The 22,053-nt window shown below is 34.6% G+C and overlaps 1 protein-coding gene across 1 annotated transcript in view; it reads right to left on the bottom strand.

Annotated features, from left to right (window-relative positions):
- Window positions 1-1,102: 1,102 nt before the first annotated feature.
- The window catches only part of ADAM10 (ADAM metallopeptidase domain 10), a 49,492-nt gene continuing 28,541 nt past the window's right edge, over window positions 1,103-22,053 (bottom strand). The window contains exons 5-16 of the mRNA XM_035553960.2: window positions 17,642-17,745; window positions 16,084-16,233; window positions 14,877-14,969; window positions 14,069-14,252; window positions 11,771-11,934; window positions 10,009-10,192; window positions 8,941-9,091; window positions 6,469-6,652; window positions 5,158-5,266; window positions 4,637-4,857; window positions 3,802-3,928; window positions 1,103-3,349 (exon numbers count right to left, since the gene is read on the bottom strand). Of these exons, the coding sequence (XP_035409853.1) occupies window positions 3,255-3,349; window positions 3,802-3,928; window positions 4,637-4,857; window positions 5,158-5,266; window positions 6,469-6,652; window positions 8,941-9,091; window positions 10,009-10,192; window positions 11,771-11,934; window positions 14,069-14,252; window positions 14,877-14,969; window positions 16,084-16,233; window positions 17,642-17,745 (1,766 nt within the window). The 3' untranslated portion in view covers window positions 1,103-3,254. The remainder of the gene's footprint in view (window positions 3,350-3,801; window positions 3,929-4,636; window positions 4,858-5,157; window positions 5,267-6,468; window positions 6,653-8,940; window positions 9,092-10,008; window positions 10,193-11,770; window positions 11,935-14,068; window positions 14,253-14,876; window positions 14,970-16,083; window positions 16,234-17,641; window positions 17,746-22,053) is intronic.

Genomic DNA, 22,053 nt, shown 5'->3' on the forward strand with positions numbered 1-22,053 from the left:
CTTTACAGTTCAAATAAACTTTCATTCTTTAAGAGGACTTTGTGATGTGCTTCTCACAATCATACAATTTTGACTATACGTGCTTCGACAACAGAGATGTTTCATGAATAAAGCATTAAGAAATAAGATTAAGTGAATAGTTATAACTAGGAACTATTAGGTCAAATATTAAACAACTATTTATGTTCTCATTGGTTTCCCCAAACACATTTGAAGAAATACACATATTTTGTGTTCTATATGCACAGGCATTATTTCTATCCCTCTGGCTTGAAATCCAAGGTAGAATTTTAAATACAACCACAATCAAATCTAATGGGTATCTATGATACTGATATGCAGAAGGGATTTGCTCCAAGTGATTCTTTTAATACCTTTTGCCCTAACATTGCTATTTAGCTAAAAGCGGAAACACTTCTATTAAAAACTCATGGGGAAAACAAGTACTGTAAGGAAGGAACTCTGAATATGCTTTGATTAAATCAAAGCATATGATGCCCAGTTAGGGAAACAGATGTCTAAGCAGGCTATTCTTAACAAACAGCTCTAAGAATGAAAGACTGCTTTTAAAATCCAAATTCTGTCAGCTCATCTTATTACTTTAATCAATGATACAATACAAAAGAAAAAACACAGACCCAGCCTGGCAGTTTTAAAGCACCTTGCAGTTTTGATCCTTCAAAAAGTCTGATCCCTTAATTGTGCATTCAAAACACTGTAGGTATGTCAGTTGAGGTATTCCTCCTCAACAATAAACTTATTTCACAAAGTATTATTCACTAGCTATGGTGCCAGGCTTGAATACCCCAACAGTCATGAGTTCCCATTTTAAAGATGAGAATAAAGCTTTATTTCTGTGATAATAGAAGTAATTTAAAGACATTCTAAGGGCTTTTCCATAAAAAGTTTACACAGAATATTTACTTTTGCATTTAACTTCAAGATTTGAAAACAGAGATGCACTTTGGGATTATACAGGTAGTGCAATGACTTCTCAGTGCACCTGCCCCTTTACAGTGAAAGACAAAAAACCAGAAAAACAGAATCTGTATATTCCTTTTTGCTTTCAGGGTTCAAAAAGTAAATGGATCTTCAGAAGATGATTTCATCAAGTCTATTTATTAATGCATTTCAAGTTTCAAAAAACCTTACATATCTTTGCACAATACTTTTTTTTTTTTTTGCAATTTTAGTAAAAATTTCCAAAGTGAACAAAAAAGATACTGTATAAAACACAGTGGACATGAAATTGACAGTAGTATTCCATTGCCTTGAACTTTTTTTTTGATTTACCACATCTTGACTTGCAGTGGAGAGTTCAGTGCACATTTCTCTTTTCAGAAAACATTTAACTTAGACTCAAAATAAAATAGGGCAGCACTTCTCTGCCAAAACCCTACCACAGGATAACATTACAGGCAAAAAATTTACATGTTAAAGTCTACCACGCTCAAGAAGTTACTAAGAACTCTTGCTGAAGAAAAGTCACCATTTTAGAAACGCAAACCCACTTCCAATTTTTGCACAGTCTTAAAACAAATGTATTTAAAATGATTTAAAAGCAACTACATACACTTCTAACTAGTTAAGATCATTTAGAATTATTTATATAGTCTATTGGACTGGGGTTTCATGTACAAAATTTGTCTCTAAACCATGTACAAAAAGCTGTATTTTGAAAAAGTCACCACATACTGTACAAGTTTACAAGGAAGAGATCCCATTATATTCAGTAATATTTTTGGCCTTGCTGGCTTGCGTCACATTATGAGAATGATTGTGTAAACCTTATACTCTTAAGAAACAAAACAAAAACAAAAAACAAACAAAGGAAGCCTGACCAACCCTTAGTAAATTTTCTCCTAAGCAAAGCCAGGAAAATTATAGCCATTTGCGCTTCTAATTAGCTGGGTGCTTTTGGAAAACAAGCAATAAATATATCACGAGCTTAAACATTTTGTTTGTAATGCCCCCTTTCATCTCCTGCATAGCAGTAAGCACCTTAAGACATCTTTTGTTTTTTCTTTTAAAAAAAGCCAATTATTTTACATTTGTAATACGAACTTTGGAATGGGACATTGTGCTGTTGAACTTCACTACTGTTATAAAATGTTTCTGAGAAAGTTGGTAGTCCTAACTACAATTTTAACTCTGCCACAATAGCTGGGCAAATCACTACTTTAGTGGTTATCAGTCAACAGTATCATGCTGAAAAGTTATCCAAATATCTGATAAATTAAAAAAGAAAATAAACTACAGCTTTTCTTTCTTTCCACATCCCTTGGAATCATGAACTTAATTATCATACTGCAAGAATAGCTGAAGATCCCAAATGAACTGGTTGCAAATTTTAAAACAAGTTGAATAACAGGCAGAATTTTCTAACGCATGGCAATATTACCTCTAACTATTCATTATTTAACTGAATAATCAGACAAATTAAAAACATTTATGCTGAGCTACAAGAAATCATTTGTATAAAACAATTTTGAAACATTCTGGCATTAGCAAAGTTTGCACACCTGCTATATATCTCTAAAAGATCATTCAATCTTGTATGCTATCGCTTAGCAGCTGTTTGATAAAAGATGAAATGAGTGCTTGAAACAACTTCGATCATGATAAAAAGTTTGATTCACAATTGCTGTGTAAAGCATCACAGGATCCTTGACCATTACACACATCATCCTCTGTTATCCTGAGTATGTCAATTAAACAGTAATTTCTTCATTAATAGCGGAAAAGTTTTATAATACAAAGAAACATCCATATTGCAATTCTCTTGTTTACAATTGCACACAAGTACGGGTGTACGTAAGAAATACATGTCTGCATATAACAATGTATATACATTGGCAAGTAATGTCTCCAATGTTGAGGTGGTCTAGCTTCCTAGCCTTGTCTGGCAGTTGAAAAATATATATTTTTTTCAATTCTTGAATAGAAGTTTTACTACAGCCATATTTGCCTGCAAGTGAAGAAAATGCAGCAATGAAGAGCACAGAAGGGGGAAAGAACCATGATGCTCTAGGACTTTGTGCCACTAAATTAAAAGTATGCAAGAAAAACATTTTTCTTCTTTTTGAGCTGGAAGATTCACTCAAAAATTAACCATTTCCACTTGCTTTGAGGGCATATCATGCCTTTTCTTCAATTTCTCAGAGTTTGACTGGGGACAATGATTTATTAGGTTTTTCTTTGGAGTGAGTTTTCCCATTGTAGGCACTAGGAAGAACCAAGGCAGAAAGCTGCAGTCAATGTCTCATATGTCCCATCTGATAACTCTCTCGGGGCCTTTGCCGCTGTGGTGGCTGAGTGGTTTGTGGTGGTCTCCTCCTTTTTAAAGTGCCTGTTTCAAAGAAAGGCAAATTATTAAAACAAATACAAAGGAAGAAACGATCTCCAGAAAAGTTGCCCTGGCCACAGAGGTTAAATATAACCAGTTTTCTGAAAAGCTTCAGATTTAGACCTGCAAGGTTTTAAATATATGATTAAATGCATGGAATATTTACAGAATACATTCTATTATCGCAATAGAAGTTCCTTTAACAGTAAAATTCTTACAAAAGGTAGCATGAAATAAGAAATGCAAGGAACTCAGAATCAGAAAACCTTTTCAATGCTTTCTTTTGATATGTATTATAGGAAAATAAGGCAAGAGTTACATTTTTATGAATTCATGCCAGAAGGATAATTCCATTTCGAGTTTCATAGTGCCAGGCAATGAACTGCAGGTTGGGACACCAGAAATTTCCCCTTCAGAATAAAACAGTTGAGTTGATAAAACATTTCTCTGCTTACCTGGAAGTGGTTTATGAGGAGGCAACTTTGGATTACTGCTTGGAGTATGAACACTGCATATCTTAATGAAACCAGCCATTAACATGATCAGGGCAATTCCCATAAGCAATACTGCCCACCAATGAGCCTAAAAACATTTAAAAAATGTTTTTTTGTATGAAGGAAAGGTATGCATGCACATGAGACATGAGTCATTAAATATGGCTCTCCTTTGCCTTTAAAAAGTCATCGAAAAGCACTGAAACATCACCTAAAAGAGCGTAACATTTTAAAGAAAAGAAGTCATCAAAGTTCTTACACACCAAAAAAACCCCTTAAGATTCATTCTATTATCAGAAGAGTATCTCACAGAAGATACTTGCACTACAGTAGAGCTATATAAGCCTAAAACAATCAATAGTTTATATAACATTGACCTGGCCGCTATATGTTTCTTTATAGCTCCCCCACCCAATCTATTATTAGAAAAATGAATTATCAGAAATGCTAGAGGTCAATACACTCAGCTCCTTAAAAGAAAGCAGAATATTCAAATATGAAGAGTTAAAATGGGAAAATACAGTGAGTTAAAAAATATGAACATTAACACAAAAACATAGTGGTTTGAATAGATGTGTTAAGACAAAATATTTACTCAAGACACTTGTTTTCATTCCCTCCATCTGTTAAACAATTTGCTGCACTCAAGGTGCTTATAGAAAATATCAGTGAAAACAAGGACTGTTTATACTCTGAAGAATGCTGAAGTACTGCACATATATAATGATACTTACCAGCTGTGAACACTGATTAGCAACAACATTTTATATTAGACTGGCAAGACAAAAATACTTACCACAATCCATTCTGCAATATTTTCATATAGCTCTGGATTAAATATCGCTTTCTTTAATCTAGCTAGAGGGCCATCAGCATCTACTAGCCGACATCTCATAAACACATCACAGTAGCCTTTGAAATCATTACAAGGAGATCCAGGTTGCAAAGTAATGGTTTTACGACCAAAATGTTTCTCCCACCGGTTAGACCCTGTACTTGCACAAGTACTCGGGTCCACTGCAAAGTGAATACAAATCAGATTAGTTCAAAATATTTAAAAACATATGTGCATGAATACCCTAGTGTTCAATTGTTCAAAATATTTACTTCTGAAAATTTTCAAGTTATTCTGTAAAACAAAATAGATTGAGTATTTCCTACAAAATACAAAGCAATGTCTACCCAAAAATAAGTATGAACCAAAACCATAGTATGATCTCAGGCTAACAAGAACTATAAAAAAATCCTGTCAGAAAATTCCTCAGATATATATTCCTACTGCTATATTCATGCTTACACAATCCAGACAAATCTTACTTTTTCTCATGCAGCAGACATGACACAGTTCTCTATCGTCCTTGCCATCTGAACTAGCACACGTACATTCCTCCAAGCCATACTTCTCACAGATAGAGCCAGCACATTGCTGTTTGAGACAAAAACAAGAGAACTGAAGAAATCAATTTCACTTTTAAGCAAACTGACATTAGGAAAGATATTAATTTTTAATAGCCGAAAGCATAATTGCAGAGATGCTAAAAAAAAAAAAAGTTTGAATTTTTTCTGAAGTTTATATAACAAAAAATGATTATAACTATCCAAATTCAATGCTTAGGCTTACTTGAGAATTTTTAAAGGTGATTTAAATTTTTTTTTAACACTATCTTCTTTTAGGATACTCTGTAAAAGCTTCACAGCACTGGAATGCACCGTAATTCACATTCAAACATGATTACTCAAAACCGTGATTCATAAAACAAATCAAGAGCATGTCTTCAAAAATATTTTCCCTCAGAAAATAAGAATAAAAATTTTAGGGCAGGAAATATTGTGTATTCAATTACTGTGGGATGACTCTTCAAATAAACTTAAATTAAAAAAATCAGTTTATTTACAAACTTGTTTCAAAATCAAGTAACTCTATACAGCCAATTCCTCTATCTTCACAGTGACTCTTAAGTTTATAATAGATTTTTAGCTAATTATTTCATTAAAAAGTGAATTGTGGAAAATGAAGAGTTAGAACAACAGGATTTACAGCTCTTTAAAAGGATGACTTCTGCTTTTTTCCCCTTTCAAGTAAACACAGATCAACTTACAAAATATTTCCCATCCATTTTTAATAATAACTACCATGGACTTTATAACCCAGGAAACTAATGGCAGTTCAGAGTAATTCCATATCGCTGCACGTGTGTTACGTGCATGTGGCAGGGAGGGAAGAACCGTATATTTTCATTAGGCCAAATTCAACATGTCCCAGTAATATAACTAATTTTCTAAGGCAAGAAATTCCTTGATCAACACTCAGGAAAAACGAGAAAATATCACTAGGAGGTAAAACATACTTTCGTATGCTTCATTTTCACAAAAACTTTAAATGGAACCTTCTCAAATAGTAAAGCTAGCTTGACACTTGTTAGCTGCTGCTTAATATTTGTTGTACCTTCACAGTTATCTTGACAGAAATCTATAAATAAAACATTCCTATTGAAAGAAGATTATTCTTACACTGTTCTCCATTAAATATTGAAACCATATCACTTCACAATGCAGTGCCTTGCAATAAACAACTGCAGAGTTACATATAAGTGTAAAAAAAACAAACAAGCGAACAAAAAAACATACCCCATTCAGGCAAACTTGTGTACGTCTGTTGCAATCTGTGAAATTTGGTTTGGGCTCAGAGGCTGGACAGAGAGCACTGAAACCATTACACATTCCTTCTCTCGCACAGTCAGAATCATTTCGACACTTATCAGTCTTTAGTTTGAAAATACAGTCTGCAGTACAGCAAGGACCTTGACTAGGGCTAGAAATAAACAAAATATGAATATAAGGAAAAAGTGAACTTTTATGAATAAATATTCATCTTGAGACCTTCTCAGAGTAATTTATGATTTGTGCCAAGTAAAAGGTAAATTGAAAAATATTTTTCCTCCCTTGAGGTAACAAGGTTTCTGCACAGAATACCAACTTCTCCGTTCAGGGCAGTAATCAAACTATTTGCAATGTATAAGAAAAATAGTACAAATGCATCTTAATTTAAGATATACAGAAAATAACAGCATCTCAAATCTTGTATATACAAAATGTTAAATTAAAAAGTTAATGAAATTAGTTCAGGAATAACTGATGAGTTTGACAGTATCAGTTTCATTACAATCAATAAGTCAAGATTTATCTGTCACTGACGTAACATCCACAAGTATTTTTTTTTCTACTTTCTGCAGAAATACCACTTACACTGTTTAAATAAATGAGAAGAGGGAAGGAGATGGGTCAGAAGAGCTTATATCAGAAATCACAGGCAGCTTACAAAGTTTTTGTGAAGGAAAGACTTTTTGAAGAAGCCATACAGCTTAGGTTTCCCCAAAACTTTTTGGCACCTACATGAAGGTATCTGAGGGTCTTATAGCAAGGCCCACCAGCATATCATCCTACTCTACCTGATGCAACCACAGGAAAACCATTTCTTTCTGAAGCTATATTCAAGTCCACGTCATTATAAGTAGCAGAAGAGTGAGGGTTATAACACGTATATAACTACTTGACTAAAGCAAAGCCTCCTGGGTTCTCATTTCATATTATTCTATAACTCAACACCACTCACAACGCACTTAATGGCATTCAGTGGACATTGGAAGATCGTGCAGACCTTCTGGAGGTCATTATCTCTATTTTATAACTATGGTATGCCATAAAAAATCACTCATGTCACACAGAAAAGACTTAAAGATACACAACACTATTGGATAGCTACCATCATTTTCCTAAAGTATTTAGTACTTTGACATGCAATTTATGTGACCCATTCTTACATTTGGATTTTGTTTTACAAGTCTTTGGAAACATCTTTGAACCACAAAGTTTTCTATCTCAAATAAAACTGGAAAAAGGAAATTCTAAAAGAAAAAGGATGCAGCAACTAATATTTAAGATTGTTTCAGCAGGGCTTAAAGCTAGACTATAGTCAGCTGAACATAAGATTTTTAGAAGACAGAAAAGAAAAGGTGGCAGCAGCACCTGGTGTACTCAGAAGCAGTCAGCTCCTCACTCACCAGATGCACGATATAAAAGAAAATCTGACAAACCAATGATAAAGCAATGTAAGGCTTTCCTCCCTCCCCAGAAGAAATTACAAGAATTTGCAAGGTGAAAAAAAGGCATACAAAATTATTGTGACCACAAATTGTCCTTCTACTATGTCTACAGCATCAAATACATTTTCATAGCAGATGCTATTTCTACTTCCACTCACAGGACGACAAAGGTAATATTTTAAGGCAGGAAAGATTAATTAGAACACAACTCTGCACGTTGTATAATAAACTTGAGCTGTTTTAGACTTCAACAGTAACTTTCTCTTCATCTTTGGCTAACCAGATGTTATATTTTATGTCTGTCTCTGGAGAGGATCAAAAGCTCATGGGTGAAAAAAATCCACCTAAGTTTTCAGATGAGGTCAAAATTTAACCTCTGTGTTAAGTTATGTAACCAAAAGATAGTAGTTGACTTGTATTTCACCTTCACCTTAGCATCAAAGTCTAATAATCTTTAAAAGCTGCTCTTATAAATCACTGTGTGTAGAACATTGCAAAGATATTAGGTGACTTAAAAACATAATTTCATCTATAGAACAAGCATAAAAAGAGAAAAACATTTGGTCATGTATAGCCTTAAATCATCTTCCAGTTAGGCAACACTGTAGAAATGGTACTAGGAAGGATCCAACTTCAGAATATCCTTCCATTATTATTTGAGAAATTAATGCTTTCTTGTACCTGTCTTAAAAACAACATACTGGTCATGTTTTTCTGAACCATGCAGCTTTTGCAAAGACTTTTGCACAACAAATTTCAGACAAAGACGACCAAGTTTCAACACACTTGTCTGTGCTGAGTATTAGGATATATTAGCACAGATACAACTCAGCATCATGTAAGTTTATAAAAACACTAGAAAACAGTCATTTGACTACCAAGGGAAAGCAAGCTACAATTAGCACCAAGAATTGTATACCATACTTGTGCTGATCAACTTCTCACTCGCTGTATGAGGTATTTTATTTAAAAGTACTACAACAGAAATGTACAATACCTGCAGGATATGCCTGGTTTTAACTTGCATTTTTTATCTTCCGATTGGTTTGCATCATAACAGCACTCATCTTTACACTGGTCGCTATATCCACAATCACACTGTTCTCCTTGTTCCACCAGTCCATTACCACAGATTGGCTGACCAGACTCTGAAAAATGACAGTACATTTTGTATAAAGCAGTACAAAGAATATGAAAATAAGAAAATATTGACTTGCAACAGCATCCAACTAGGCAAGACTGAAAATATCTGCTCAAGTCGAACTTTGTGCAGACTAGGACTCAAGTAAGTCAACTTGCACTACTTGTTCACCACCCAGTTTAGTCATTCCTACAGTTCATACAATTTAAGCTTCTGAGTAAAAGGATTCTGCTGATAACAATGGGAGTTTCTTGTGCAGATAGGAAGCCAGGAGTGATAATAGGATGAGGCTGAAAGGCACTTCTGGAGGTTGTGTAGTCCAATCTTTCACTCAGAGAAGGGTCAACTACATCAGGTTGCCCAGGGCTTTGTCTAGATGGGTTTTGAGCATCTCCAAAGATGAAAAGATTTCACAACCTTCTGAGCAACCTGCTCCAGTGTTCAACCACTCTCACAGTAAAAAGAAAAGAAAACAAACATATGTAAAAACCCAAGCCATCACATATAAATAGGACTTCCTGTATTTTAATTTGTGCCTCTTTCCTCTTGTCCTTTCACTGGACACCACTGAGCAGAGTCTGGACTGGTTTTCTTTACTCCCTCCCACCAGAAATTTACACAGACAGACACAAGCCACCCCGTTCCCAGCATTCTCTTCTCCGGCCTGAAGTCTCAGCTCTCTCAGTGTCTCCTCACATCATATGCTGCAATCCCTTAATCATATTTGTGGCCCTTTCCTGGACTCGCTCCAGTACATCCATGTGTTTCCTGTACTGGGGAGCCCAGAACTTGACACAAAACTACAGATCTCAAACTCAATTCTTTATTTACAGAATCCTTCAGTAATTAAAAAAAAATAAATTTCTTATTAAGCTTATTATTAACAACTTTGCTGTTCTGCTTTCAGGATGGCTAAATACATACCAACAAAGCAATTATTTCTCTTTTTCTCAAGAACTTGGCTGATATTTCGAATACTACAAATAGAGAACTTGTTGTTGTTAAGTTTGTCCCCAGATGTAGCTCTTGCATACATGATAAAATTGCCATTTTCTTTCTGTCCCAAGTTCTTGGATTCTCCTGGAGTGCACTCCATTCCAGAATCATGCTGCAAAATTAAAAAAAAAAAAAATATTTATATTGCAACAGCTTCTCTAATTTCTTGCTTTTTCTACATGTGAACAAGGTACTTGATTTGCTAACTTTACGAAACTTTAATTCTCACTGTCTTAATCATAAAACACCATCTTATACCGTAAGTCTTTTCAGATCATAAAAAGGAAACAGAAAAAAGTTTTACTGACAATAGCAACAAGCAACTATTTTTTCAAGTTTTAGCTTATTAAAATTCTTGGGAATATACACCCCATATGCACATCCCAGAAGGAAAACAGACTTGAAAAAAACTTGATATAAGAATGGCTTTATAGTCAGAAAAGGGTGAACTACTATGTGGAAGAAAAACTAAAACAGCAGTCCATCTTTTTGCTTGCTTTCAGGAAGGGGTAAAGAGAACTTTAGAATAGAGAACAAATTGGTTTCTGTCCTCCAGTGACAAGCCTAATATTCAGTATGACACACTGAAAGCTAGCATACTAGCCATGAGACTGAAAAATAAATTGCAAAGATCAAGAGGAACTCCAATGCAGTTCTGATGTATCTGAACTTTCCAGAAATGTAACCTATGTCTCTAAAAGTAGTAGGTAAATGTTAAAGCTAAAGATACTTGTGAGAACTGCGTAACTTACAGTTTGGTAGAACTAAATGTGTACTTTTACTTATTTCCTGGACTGAAATTGTTCTTTTTTATTTCACTGTAAATTGCATCTTACAAACTAATCCAAAAGATGTTTCACTCAGTAGGACTAACTTTTTCAGTTTCACGTGCTCATATTTTCAATTATACTTGGAATGCTTGTTCCTATTGTTCCCACTCAAAGCGGTTGTATTAGGGATGTTCTCAAGGTACATGAAGTAAGTATACATATGCAAGCACCAGTTTCTAACCAACTCATTACTTCTGTTGTATCTTGATATCATATTACTTCCAACAGTAGAAAGCCTATATACTTAAGTTAGAAACAAAAAAAACAGCCCCCTGCCCCACAACCCCCAACAAAAAAACCCTCCACTTTGTTCTCAAGTCCAGCAAAATCACAAAAGCCTTTTGGTTTTGGTTTGTCACAAACAAATATAACCCCTAAACGAGAGGAGAATTTTGCTCTAAAATGCCATTCTAGTTATCTTAATCCCTTTCATTCATTTTTTTGTAATCCTGTAAGTAAAAATAATTGAACAAAAAAAGGCATTCCATTTTTTCTCATTGAATAAAGTGTCATCTTAATCAATTTTGCACTGATTCTTCCTTCACTCTAGCATAAACCAAAATACATTTAAAAAATGTGTGCAACCCTAGTCTTCAATAAAAAAAACATGAAAGTTTTAGGGAATAATATTACAGTTTATTTATACGACATTGAACTAGTAGAAATAAACAATTCACAAAAATCAACTGGTGCAACAATGTTATAAAATACTCACAGAAGGTCTTACTTCAGAAACCTGTTGTTTTTTTTTTTAATGATCATATTTTCCTTACTTATAAGTAGTAAAAACTCCATTCACAAATCATACCAACCATGCATTTCAAAATTATTGAAAATAACAGATCAATAGTAATACTCACAGGTGAGCCAAAGTTATGTCCAACCTCATGAGCAAAAGTGATGTGAGAAACCTTGGGAGGAACATGAGAGCCATAGTTCTGAACAGTGATTATTCCAGTGTTCAAAGATTTCTTCTTACCATCAGAATACAGTTTGCTCTTTTCACATATTCCCCCAGAGCTCCCTGCATTTAGACCAAAGTATAACAGTCACTTAAACACTGTGTACTTTTCATCTGCCAGTTAAAACAAGAAACTACTCACTGCCTCATTGGATCCTTACAGACCAGGAGTTCTTTTGTGTAATTAATAATAACCCAACTTTGAAAGTAGATTAAGTTTATCCAAGCTATTGCTCTCAGCACTGAATGAATACATTCACACAAGAAATTAGCTATTTTAGAATAGCTATTAAAACAGACTTATTTGGGGCTTTCGCTGCGTGCACAAGCCCTGATTTTATCATACCCACAGTACAGGACTATCAGGGTGCAACATCCAATACAGGTGTTCTCAATCTACATCCCAATTGGATTTCACCGAGTATAAAAAAAAAAAAAACACAAACAGTACAATCACAGAAAATCATCTATCACAGCAAGAACAGTTATAAAAAACGCCTAAGATTAGCTATTTAGCCTTGTCAGCAGAAGTGACTCATTTTTCCACCATACAATTTAAAGCTGAAAATGGTTTTGATGTGTGGGTTATCCAGATCCTTATTTAGAAGGTCAATAATCAAGTACATCACACTTACTGTTTGAAAAAGTTGTGAAATTATGACTTTAATTTCACCAAAATTTTCTGTAACTGAAGTTTGTACTGAGCCACCAAGAACATTCTAAAATTCAGCTATTCTACTACTGCCAGAAGTGGTGTCAAAAAAAAAAACACTCAATAAAGGCCTTTCCTTACTTTCTGGAGTAAAATTTCATTTTAATGAAATATCCCATTTAACCTTTGTCAGTATGTGCATTAAGGATGAAAATATATCAAAGCAACTTCACTTTTGCCAGTCAAATTCTTTTTTTTGGAAAGAGGGTTTATGGAATATACACTCCAATTCATTCTGTGTTTGCTCATTCTATGTACTAGGCTAGACATCACAGACTCAGTTTCTTATTTACGTAGGTCACCTGTGTATTATGCTTCCTACGATTTTTCCACAGTCACTAAAATTAGTGACAATTAACATACCTACTCCACTCCAAATATTCTACTAACACTTATTTGAGTATTTTACTCTCCTAAGATGAAAGGCAGACTGTCATACCACATTTCCCCACATAGCTCCAGTGCTCTTTAGCTAATGTGCTTCAGAGGAAAATACAGCAGTGGATAAAGGGAGGTTACAATTTATATCTACATCTCTCGAAGGGCTTAATGTTTGCTTTTTTTTTTTTTTTCCCCACAAACTCTGTTTAAACTTTTAACTCTGTTAAAGCTCTTCATAATGTTCCCATAGAAGTATCCAGGCTCATGCAAAGTCTGAGATCTCTTATTTCTTCCATCAAGTGACTGCCATGTAATCAAGGATTAAGCTGTAGAACGAATGTACACTGATCATTCCTGAATTTGATTTCTGTGAAGTTTCCACAACTTTGAATTTGTGCTGAATCATAATTATTTACTTGAATTTAAAGGTTAACAACTCTTAAATATATCGTTTTATAAAACTAATACATTAATGACAAACATCTCAAGATCCTGCGCACATGGAAACCATTACTTGGTTTAATTTTTTTTTTTCAGCATAACTCAAAATACACAACTAGATTGAAACTAATGAGAAGCAGTTCAAGAACAGTTACACAGTTGTTCTGGTATCTCCCAGAACAACATCTCACTAGTTTTACTTTTGGATAAAAATAAAGCAAATAGCTTCCAACACTACCTAGAAAAACTAAGGATTCTGCAGTGTTATTCTACCACAAAATGCAAGCTACATAGTTTTGAGCTCTGTTTGTATATAGCAGAAATACTTCTTTCTCTTTTGTCAATTTACTCATACCTGGCATAAATAAAAAGCTATCCAATATCACCTTTGTCTACTAAAAGAAATATGCCTTTCCTTATTCTTGAGATACTGCTCATCAGAAAGACAGCACAACTTATTGAAGTGAGATATGATATTCTGTTCCTCTTATAACAAAAATCAAAGAACATCCAGTCAAAATTGTGAAAAGTCAGCTAGAGACTGGCTTCAGCTGTGAGAGACTTTGTCTACTTGCTGTCAACTTCAAGGACAGTTTCTACTTCTTTGTATGTGCCTACAATACTTTCTTAATCTCATAGCGCTGAAGGTTTGGATACAGTTACCTGAAGGGGCTCCAACCCACGCCAGACCAAGGACTCCATCATCAAAATCACGGTCTGTAAACACATAGGCCAAGCAATAATCATCATGATTCTGTTCTGAGTTCAGTTCCAGAAACTTTTCCACACCAATGTTAGGAAATCGGAAGGGATTTGAAGAGTCCTTCTCATCTACAGTCGTGTTAATCTAAAAGTAAATTGAAACAAACTGTTACAAGTGATTCGTTTTCAATGGATTTGTAAATGCCAGCTAAGATGCTTACTGTTGTCAATACCTTATTATGTTAATAGTTAAAGATGCTGCTAAAGATTTACAGGCCAAGACATATTACAACCCCAATATTTCAAAAAACGTTCTAAAAATAAAGAATTGCATTTGTGTAATATATCCTCACTCCTTTAATCACTCCTTTCTTTTTCCTTATCATCAGCATGCATAGGTTTGTATTTATCCTCTTAAATCATCACTTCTAGAAGGAAATTTTACCTAAATAACAGCTACCTATTTTAGAATTAAAGTCCTTGGAGAGCAATACAGTATTTGCTGGGAGTCAATACTAGTAAAACCTAAGTTGATTCTTGTAAGAGTTGACTACAACTTAACAATAACATAGCATGCCTTTGACAATACAGACTAAAACCAAATCAAATAAAGGGGGTAGGGAACTATTTGCAAAAGAGACACTCGTGTTACATACTTACTATCAGTAAATAGTAAAGCTAAACAGCCCTGAAAACGCAATAGGTCTTTTGAACAAATAGCACTTCCAAGCAAAAAGGTGAAGCTACAAGCATTGGCAGCACAACTTACTCTTATTCGTTTCACCATAAAGCTGATGTTACGGATTCCTGAGAAATCTGTTGACTGGTAAATTGTGTCAATTGCTTTAACATGGCTGGATATCTGTCAAAAACCAAAAAAGTACCCACAGTTCAAAGATCTATGCACTATGCCCAACTAATCTTAAATAACAACTGCACAGTCTATACTTTTACATAAAAGATATTGTGCCGTATAACTCTAACAGGCCTTCTTAAGCAAATGCTAATGGCAAGTACTGGAAATAAATCACTTCATAACCCTAGTATTTACATTGCTAACATGCCAGCTAAAAGCAAAATCTTTTGCAGTCAAGTTAAATTTCTTTTACATATTTATATTAACTAGAAATTCAGATACTTATTTGTGATACTCATTCAATTTATTGTTACCACAATATAGTACTGCAGTTAAAACTTAATTTGAAGCTTTGTATTAAAAAATACTTTCTAGAGCTTTATTATTTCATTTCTGTTAGAAAACAAGTGTGAAAAAAAATCATTTACCTTTTCCAAGAGCATAAAAATGCTAACTCACTGAACTCCTGATTTTGGAAGGTGACTTCAGAGCTTTGGAAAATGTTTCTCAACTGAACTGCGTATGTATAGTGCAATGAACAAACACTGTAAGTCAGATTTGTAAGCATGCTAAATGTGCTATGTATATTTTCAGTCAAAAATGGTCAGCAACAAATGTTTTCCAGGTAATGGTATGCTGACAAATGAAAAGCATCTGCCTTAAGTTACTGCTGCTTTTCTGACCTTCCACTATAGCAGACTCTAGAGGTATGGAAAACTGTGTTATGAACTCATAGTATTTTGTGCTAAAATTTCAAATGAAAGACTACGGGAGTGTTAACAGAAAGGCTGGGCAGGTTGTCAAACAGAACAAAAGTCTTCAGGAAGCATGTGTCTGAGTAAGAACTGAGAGAAGAAAAATCAGACAAGTCTTACTCAGAAGTGTTCAACAAACTACAGCTGTGATTATTAGCTAAAGGAAGCATAAACGCCCAGGACCTTTTTAATGGCATATCACATCCTTTTAGTGAAATACGAAAAGCTGCTTCAATAATGCCAGGATCACTGTAACAAATGAAGCAATTCATTCTAAGCTAAATAAACAATAATATACACAATTGAATTAAATCTGTCAGAAATAAAGTAAAAGCAGATTATTTAAACAGAGGGCTTGGAAATACCTGTGCAATTACAGCTTCCCTTGTTCCATAGTGCTTATAGAAGAGATGATCAGTCTGAATATAGAGCTGACAAGTATTTTTTTCAGCCTGAGTGGCACGCTTTTTTCTTAAAAGCTGTGGACCATTGCTGTTAGGTTCTTCAAAAGGCTTCTACATATACACAAGAAACAAATATATTAGTTTTGCATGTCTACATACTGAACTAGATTATCTAAAAATAGCAATAGATTTTTCTAAACACACTCAAATAATATAAACAGATTTTCATTATTTTTTTAGACATATAAAGTTTCATGAAACTTGAATTAAACTAAGTCTATTATAGCCAGTCTTCAAATATGCCATCTATTTTTAATGATACCTCAGCCAAACCTTTCGTGCATTTCATGTTTTTTATTACAAAAGGCAATCAATGTGAAATAGATTTTTTCGTCCATGCAATCTTTGGAATTTTTCTTCCTCATAATCCTTTTCAAAAATGAAAGGTTTGTAGGTTAAAAAACAGCGCTGTGGGATTTAAATGCATCCTCCCTAACACAGGTTACTTCATAATGTGATTACCTTAGTCAGCTACCTCAGCAAACAGGGATACTTAAACACTTCAGCATAGAACAAAAGGTACACCTAACATTAAGTTAATATAATTCTCATTATTTACAGCAGTATCTTCTAATAGTTTTGCATTATGACATTCATTGGTTGATAGCGCACACACTCTTCATAAAATTTTTTGGGAAAGTATGTTATCAGTACCAACAATGAACTGAGTAATACTTTGGATAATCTCTGAAGTTACAATATAAATATGGTAAGCTACTGATGCTATTTTATTAACTGTAGCGTGTCTTTTTGTTGGCATATACTTAACACCACAAAATGATGCCAAAAGTTCAAATAGTTCATAACAGACCTAAAACTAAGATGAACTCAATTTGGAAAGTGCTGAAAAAAATATCTAATGTCATGACAAGTGGTGCAACTCTGAAGACAAAAAAAAAAAAAAAGCAGGAATCTGAACAGATAAGCAAGTCCCTTCCATAGACAACTTACTTCCTCTCACAGGCAATTTGTAGTATGCCCTTCCATCTTTCAACATTGCTAGTAAGACCCTCGCACTCATATTCGCTTCATTTACCACTGAAAACACTCAGATATTACATGAGTGTCACACTAACAGATCTTGAAAATCTGACAGTTAGTGCTTTTCAAGGACCAATATACTACTTAGAGACCAAAGGAACTTGAAACTCTTCCTTCTCCACTGCAATAAAGTATATTCCTTATCTCAAGCTTACTTAAAAATTCATCTGAAGTTCCGTCTAAAAATTTGAGACCATGTAGGATTCATCAAGACTATGAGCTAGCGTATCTAAGCTGTAGAAGCAAAGGGAAAAAAATAGAAAAAATATTTTAAGAAATAACTAGCAATAATTTAGGTTATTGTCTCTCACAAAGTAGAGGGATGATTGATCAAAAGTGAAAAAGAAAACATACAAGAAACAGGCAGTTATTACACTAATTTCTAATCAACGTAATGCATTATAGCTTGGTTTTGTACCTCTGTTGTTGGTTCTTCTATACCAGTCATCTGGTACTTCTGCATTCTTTCAAATACCGAATGATCTGCACAACCTCCTTGTGGTCCATATTTATGAGGATATTCTAAAAAGAGGAAAGCCATGCTGAGGTTTTAAATTCAAATGTGTAAACGTTAATTCTATATTAAATATAGCTTTATCTCTGCAACTTTCTCAGTTTGTGTCCAATATTGCTCATGTAGTTTTTGAAGGAAGCATTCTCAGATTCAAGCAGCTGTCTTTCCACTCACCATTTCTACTAAGATACATTCTTAGCTTAATATGCCAAAATTGCGATGACTGCTTTTTAAAGTTGTTTTCTTACAACTAGCAAAAGAAATTAGGAAGTGAGCAACATATAATGTAAGAAGGAGAGTTGTTATCTAGGCATCTTTACAGATTATCTTGAACTAATAGCAACATTAAAAAAAACTGAACTCACAGTGACAATTTGAGATCAATTACATCAAAGACAACTTGGTTAAGAGAGAGCTTGGATATTTGTTAAACTAAAACTATGAAATCTTGCTAACATTCTTATAGGATTCTATTACTTTAATTAATTCATCTTTCACAATTGTTTGTATTGTTAATGGCATGTTAACTGCCAATGCATTAGAACTGAAATTCAAATGATCCTTGGTTTCAAACTCAACTCTACTACTCTCAAACTCTTATCAGTTTGTTAACAATTTTGTTGACAAGGTGAATGCATGATTTCTATTCTGGAAAGTAAATGGCACAGGTTTCCATTTTGGCAAGTAAACAATAGTAATAGAGAAGAGTGTGTGCATGTACGTGTGTTGTTAAAAATTACAGAATTAGAGATTACAAAAATTGAAAACATAGGCAAACTAAAATGAGGCTGAAAAGAAACATTTTCATCACCTCTTTAGTATAGCTCGTTGTTTAAATTTTAATAGCAAAACAGTAGTATTATCTGGGTACACATCAAAGTTAAATAAGCTGGAAATTTAAACTAGCTCACTGAGAAGATTTTACAACAACTGGTTACTTACCCAGGGCAATTCTTTCAGTACTTGCCAATGCAGACCTCATCGCACACATTAATGTGCTTAAGAAACACAGTCAGGTTTATCAACTTTGAATGTCAGTACCTATTAAAGATCTGTAAGCACACTATACTTGCAGAAACTCCTTCCAGAGGTGAGAACTACCGAAGGGAAGAGATCTTGCCCCTTCAGTTTCTCTACAGACTGGAACCCATCATAAATTGGTGCCCCAGTAACAAATAATAGAGGAAAGATTATGGGATGGTGATCCACATATACTAATACTTACAGAGGCAGTTTCTGTAGGGCAAACTCTTTTTACCATCAGCACAACAGGGTGCAGGTTTTATCAAAAATGCATAAACTTTACCAAGATGCCTTTTTGTTGTTGTAAGTGCAAAGATCCAAAATCAGAGAGTAAATAGAACCATAGAATCGTTAAGGTTGGAAAAGACCTCCAAGAACATCTGGTCCAACCATCCCCCTACCACCAATATCCCCCACTAAACCATCCCTAAGCACCAGGTCCAACCTTTCCTTGAACACCTCCTGGGACGGTGACTCCACCACTTCCCTGGGCAACCCATTCCAATGCCTAAACACTCTGAGAAGAAATTTCTCGTGATTTCCAACCTGAACCTCCCCTGGTGCAACTTGAGGCCATTCCCTCTAGTCCTATCACTAGTCATCTGTGAGAAGAGGCTGATCCCCAGCTCACCACAACCTCCTTTCAGGAAGATAGAACAGGCTTGTAGCAGTACAACTCTAAAGCCTAAGAGCTGGATCTTGAGAAGCTGATCTCCACATTATATGTATTTCAGGGGATTTTCCTAGGAAGTATATCTAGGTTGGTTCTGTGGAGTCAAACCCCACTAGCCATTACAGCACAGTACACGCACTGTTGTGTTATGTATTCTGGTTCAGCTTCATCTGAAAGTTGCCTTTAATTATCTTTGATTCTCATATATGTTTCCTGCATTCATACTATATGATATTGCTAAACTATTTCAATATACAAGCCCAACTTGTTTCAGATGTTCTCCCTAGATCATCAAGCTCTGAATTTCAAATTTCAATAATTAAAAGCTGGGGAAAATTAAATAGCAATAGGAATTAAAATATTGTATCCTTGGCATGCAGCCTTGGAGCTCTGAAAAAAAGCATTCCATACGAGTTTATGGTTCAAAATACCAACTAACAGTACAACAATATCCAACTGAAACAATGATAAGCTTAAAAGGACAAATAAATCAACAATTAAAGTAGCATTCCAACCTTCCTTCTTCCCAACCATATATATTTACAAACGTTTAAATAAGCCATATATTTTCTTATAACGAGTTAAAGATATATTAGGCCAATTTAAACATAGTTAACATTTTTTCAAATTGGATCCTTTACTAGCTACAAAATATTTTACTGTGATTGTAAACTTTGCATAGTAGGAAAGAACCTCTTAATAATCAAGCTTCTCTGCAAAGAAAATCTCAGCTTAAAGAGCAATTGAAAGCTTACACTTGCATGCAAACAGGTACTCACTATCTCACTAGCAAATTAATTTTATCTATGATAACAATATCCAAGTACAGTATTGTACTTCAAAGTGTATTTTAAGTCTGAACTTTATAGAAGCTACTCTAACATGAAACAAAATCACTTTCTTCAGTCAACTTTCTTTTTTACTAGTGTTTGCCAATGAGATTATTAGCAAAATCTTGATTTTGCACAGAAGATAAATTTGTTTGGGTTCTATTAAGGATTCTAGTTTAAATTAAAAGAAAAAAAATAATCCTCAGAGGTAACTCTAGTGTGCATTAATTAGTATTTTGAAAAAAAATCCTAGACTTATGAAAGAACTAGTATTGTCCTTTCACTGTTTCATGCATGTGTTCATGAGTTGTAGTTATTAAAATCATGTAAATTTATTTAATGATTTTCTGTATATTTGTTTCCCATATTTCAATTTTTAACACACAAATACCATTTTTGAACAGTTGTCTCATCACATTCCTCCCAATATGGCTAGCCCTAGCACAGTGCCAGAGGAATGAACTGACAAAAATGCTCATATTACAAGCCACTTCATCCCTTCACCAATTTGATTAACAAGCTGGTGTAATATTGGCTTTGCTACAACCAAGATTGAACAAACAGCACTGCCCAGTCACTACCTTCTGCACTTTGTGGTACCCTGGCTACCATCACTATACTGGAATTATTAAGTGCAAAGGATTATAGATGCAACTCTTCCCTCCTCCATTTCCATTGTAGAACAATTCTACTTTATTTAATCTAACTGTGATTCTCATTGCCTGCTTTCACATCACTATTTATCCCTGTGACAAAGGCACGTTATACAAGGGCAGGAGTTAGAAGCTAATGGACAATACTGTCTCACCTTCAGCACACTTCTGTGTAAAGCCACCATAGCTTCAAAGCAATTGCAAGCGGCAACTGCAGGAATCTGCAGAAAGTAACTGGAAACATGACTGCACAGCATATTTTGCACCAGCACAAAACGCCATTTTATGTTATCACCACACTTCTATTCATTCTCTGGCATGATGACAATTGACAGTACAGTACTAGAAAAAAATGCTGTCAATGTATTACACAAAATAAGCAGTCTTCCCTCTGCATCTTTTTTCCCAAAGAGGTTAGGAAATCCCTTAATACATTTCTAAAATTGACTAACTGCAATTCAAGCAAATATTTATCACCTCAAAAAGTAGTAATTTGGTAAGAAACACTCTAAGTGTATGACCATTAAAATTGTACATTAAACAGTCTGCAACAACAATTGCCAACATCTAGCATATGCTGGGAAAAACAAATCCCAAGGACAGATTTGAATACACTCCACTAAAAACAGGAGGCAGGTAATAGTGGGTAGTACGGCTTGGGAGCATGCCTTGTTTACAGAGAAAGTTACACACAAAGCTTTCTTTTGTTAAATAATAAATTACCCCTGAACTGTGAAGGCACTGTTCCCTGTTCATCTTCCAAGATCCATTTCCACCATCCCCTGCAGCAGTTCCATTGCTGAAGCTAGACAGGAGTTACATGGTGTCAGATGACTTGGACAACTTTGCCCCCCATCGCAGCAGTCTGATCCACGTTCCTGTGATGCTTTTAAATGCTTTGAGAGGTACAACCTTCTGCTGGCTCTTTGGCATCACGAGCTTCTTGGCTTATCCCTACCACAACCCCATGAACCGATCACAAGAACACACATGCTTTTACCAACAAAATGGCTGCTTACGGTCAATGTTAAATTGAAAAACACTAGACGCCTACTTTCCACCACAGCCTATAAAAGAAGAATTTAATTACAGGATCAATTCTCTAACTAGGAAAAATCCTCAGGTAAAATAAATACT

The sequence above is a fragment of the Cygnus atratus genome, chromosome 11 (genome assembly GCF_013377495.2).
Source record: "Cygnus atratus isolate AKBS03 ecotype Queensland, Australia chromosome 11, CAtr_DNAZoo_HiC_assembly, whole genome shotgun sequence".
NCBI classification, from domain to species: domain Eukaryota; kingdom Metazoa; phylum Chordata; class Aves; order Anseriformes; family Anatidae; genus Cygnus; species Cygnus atratus.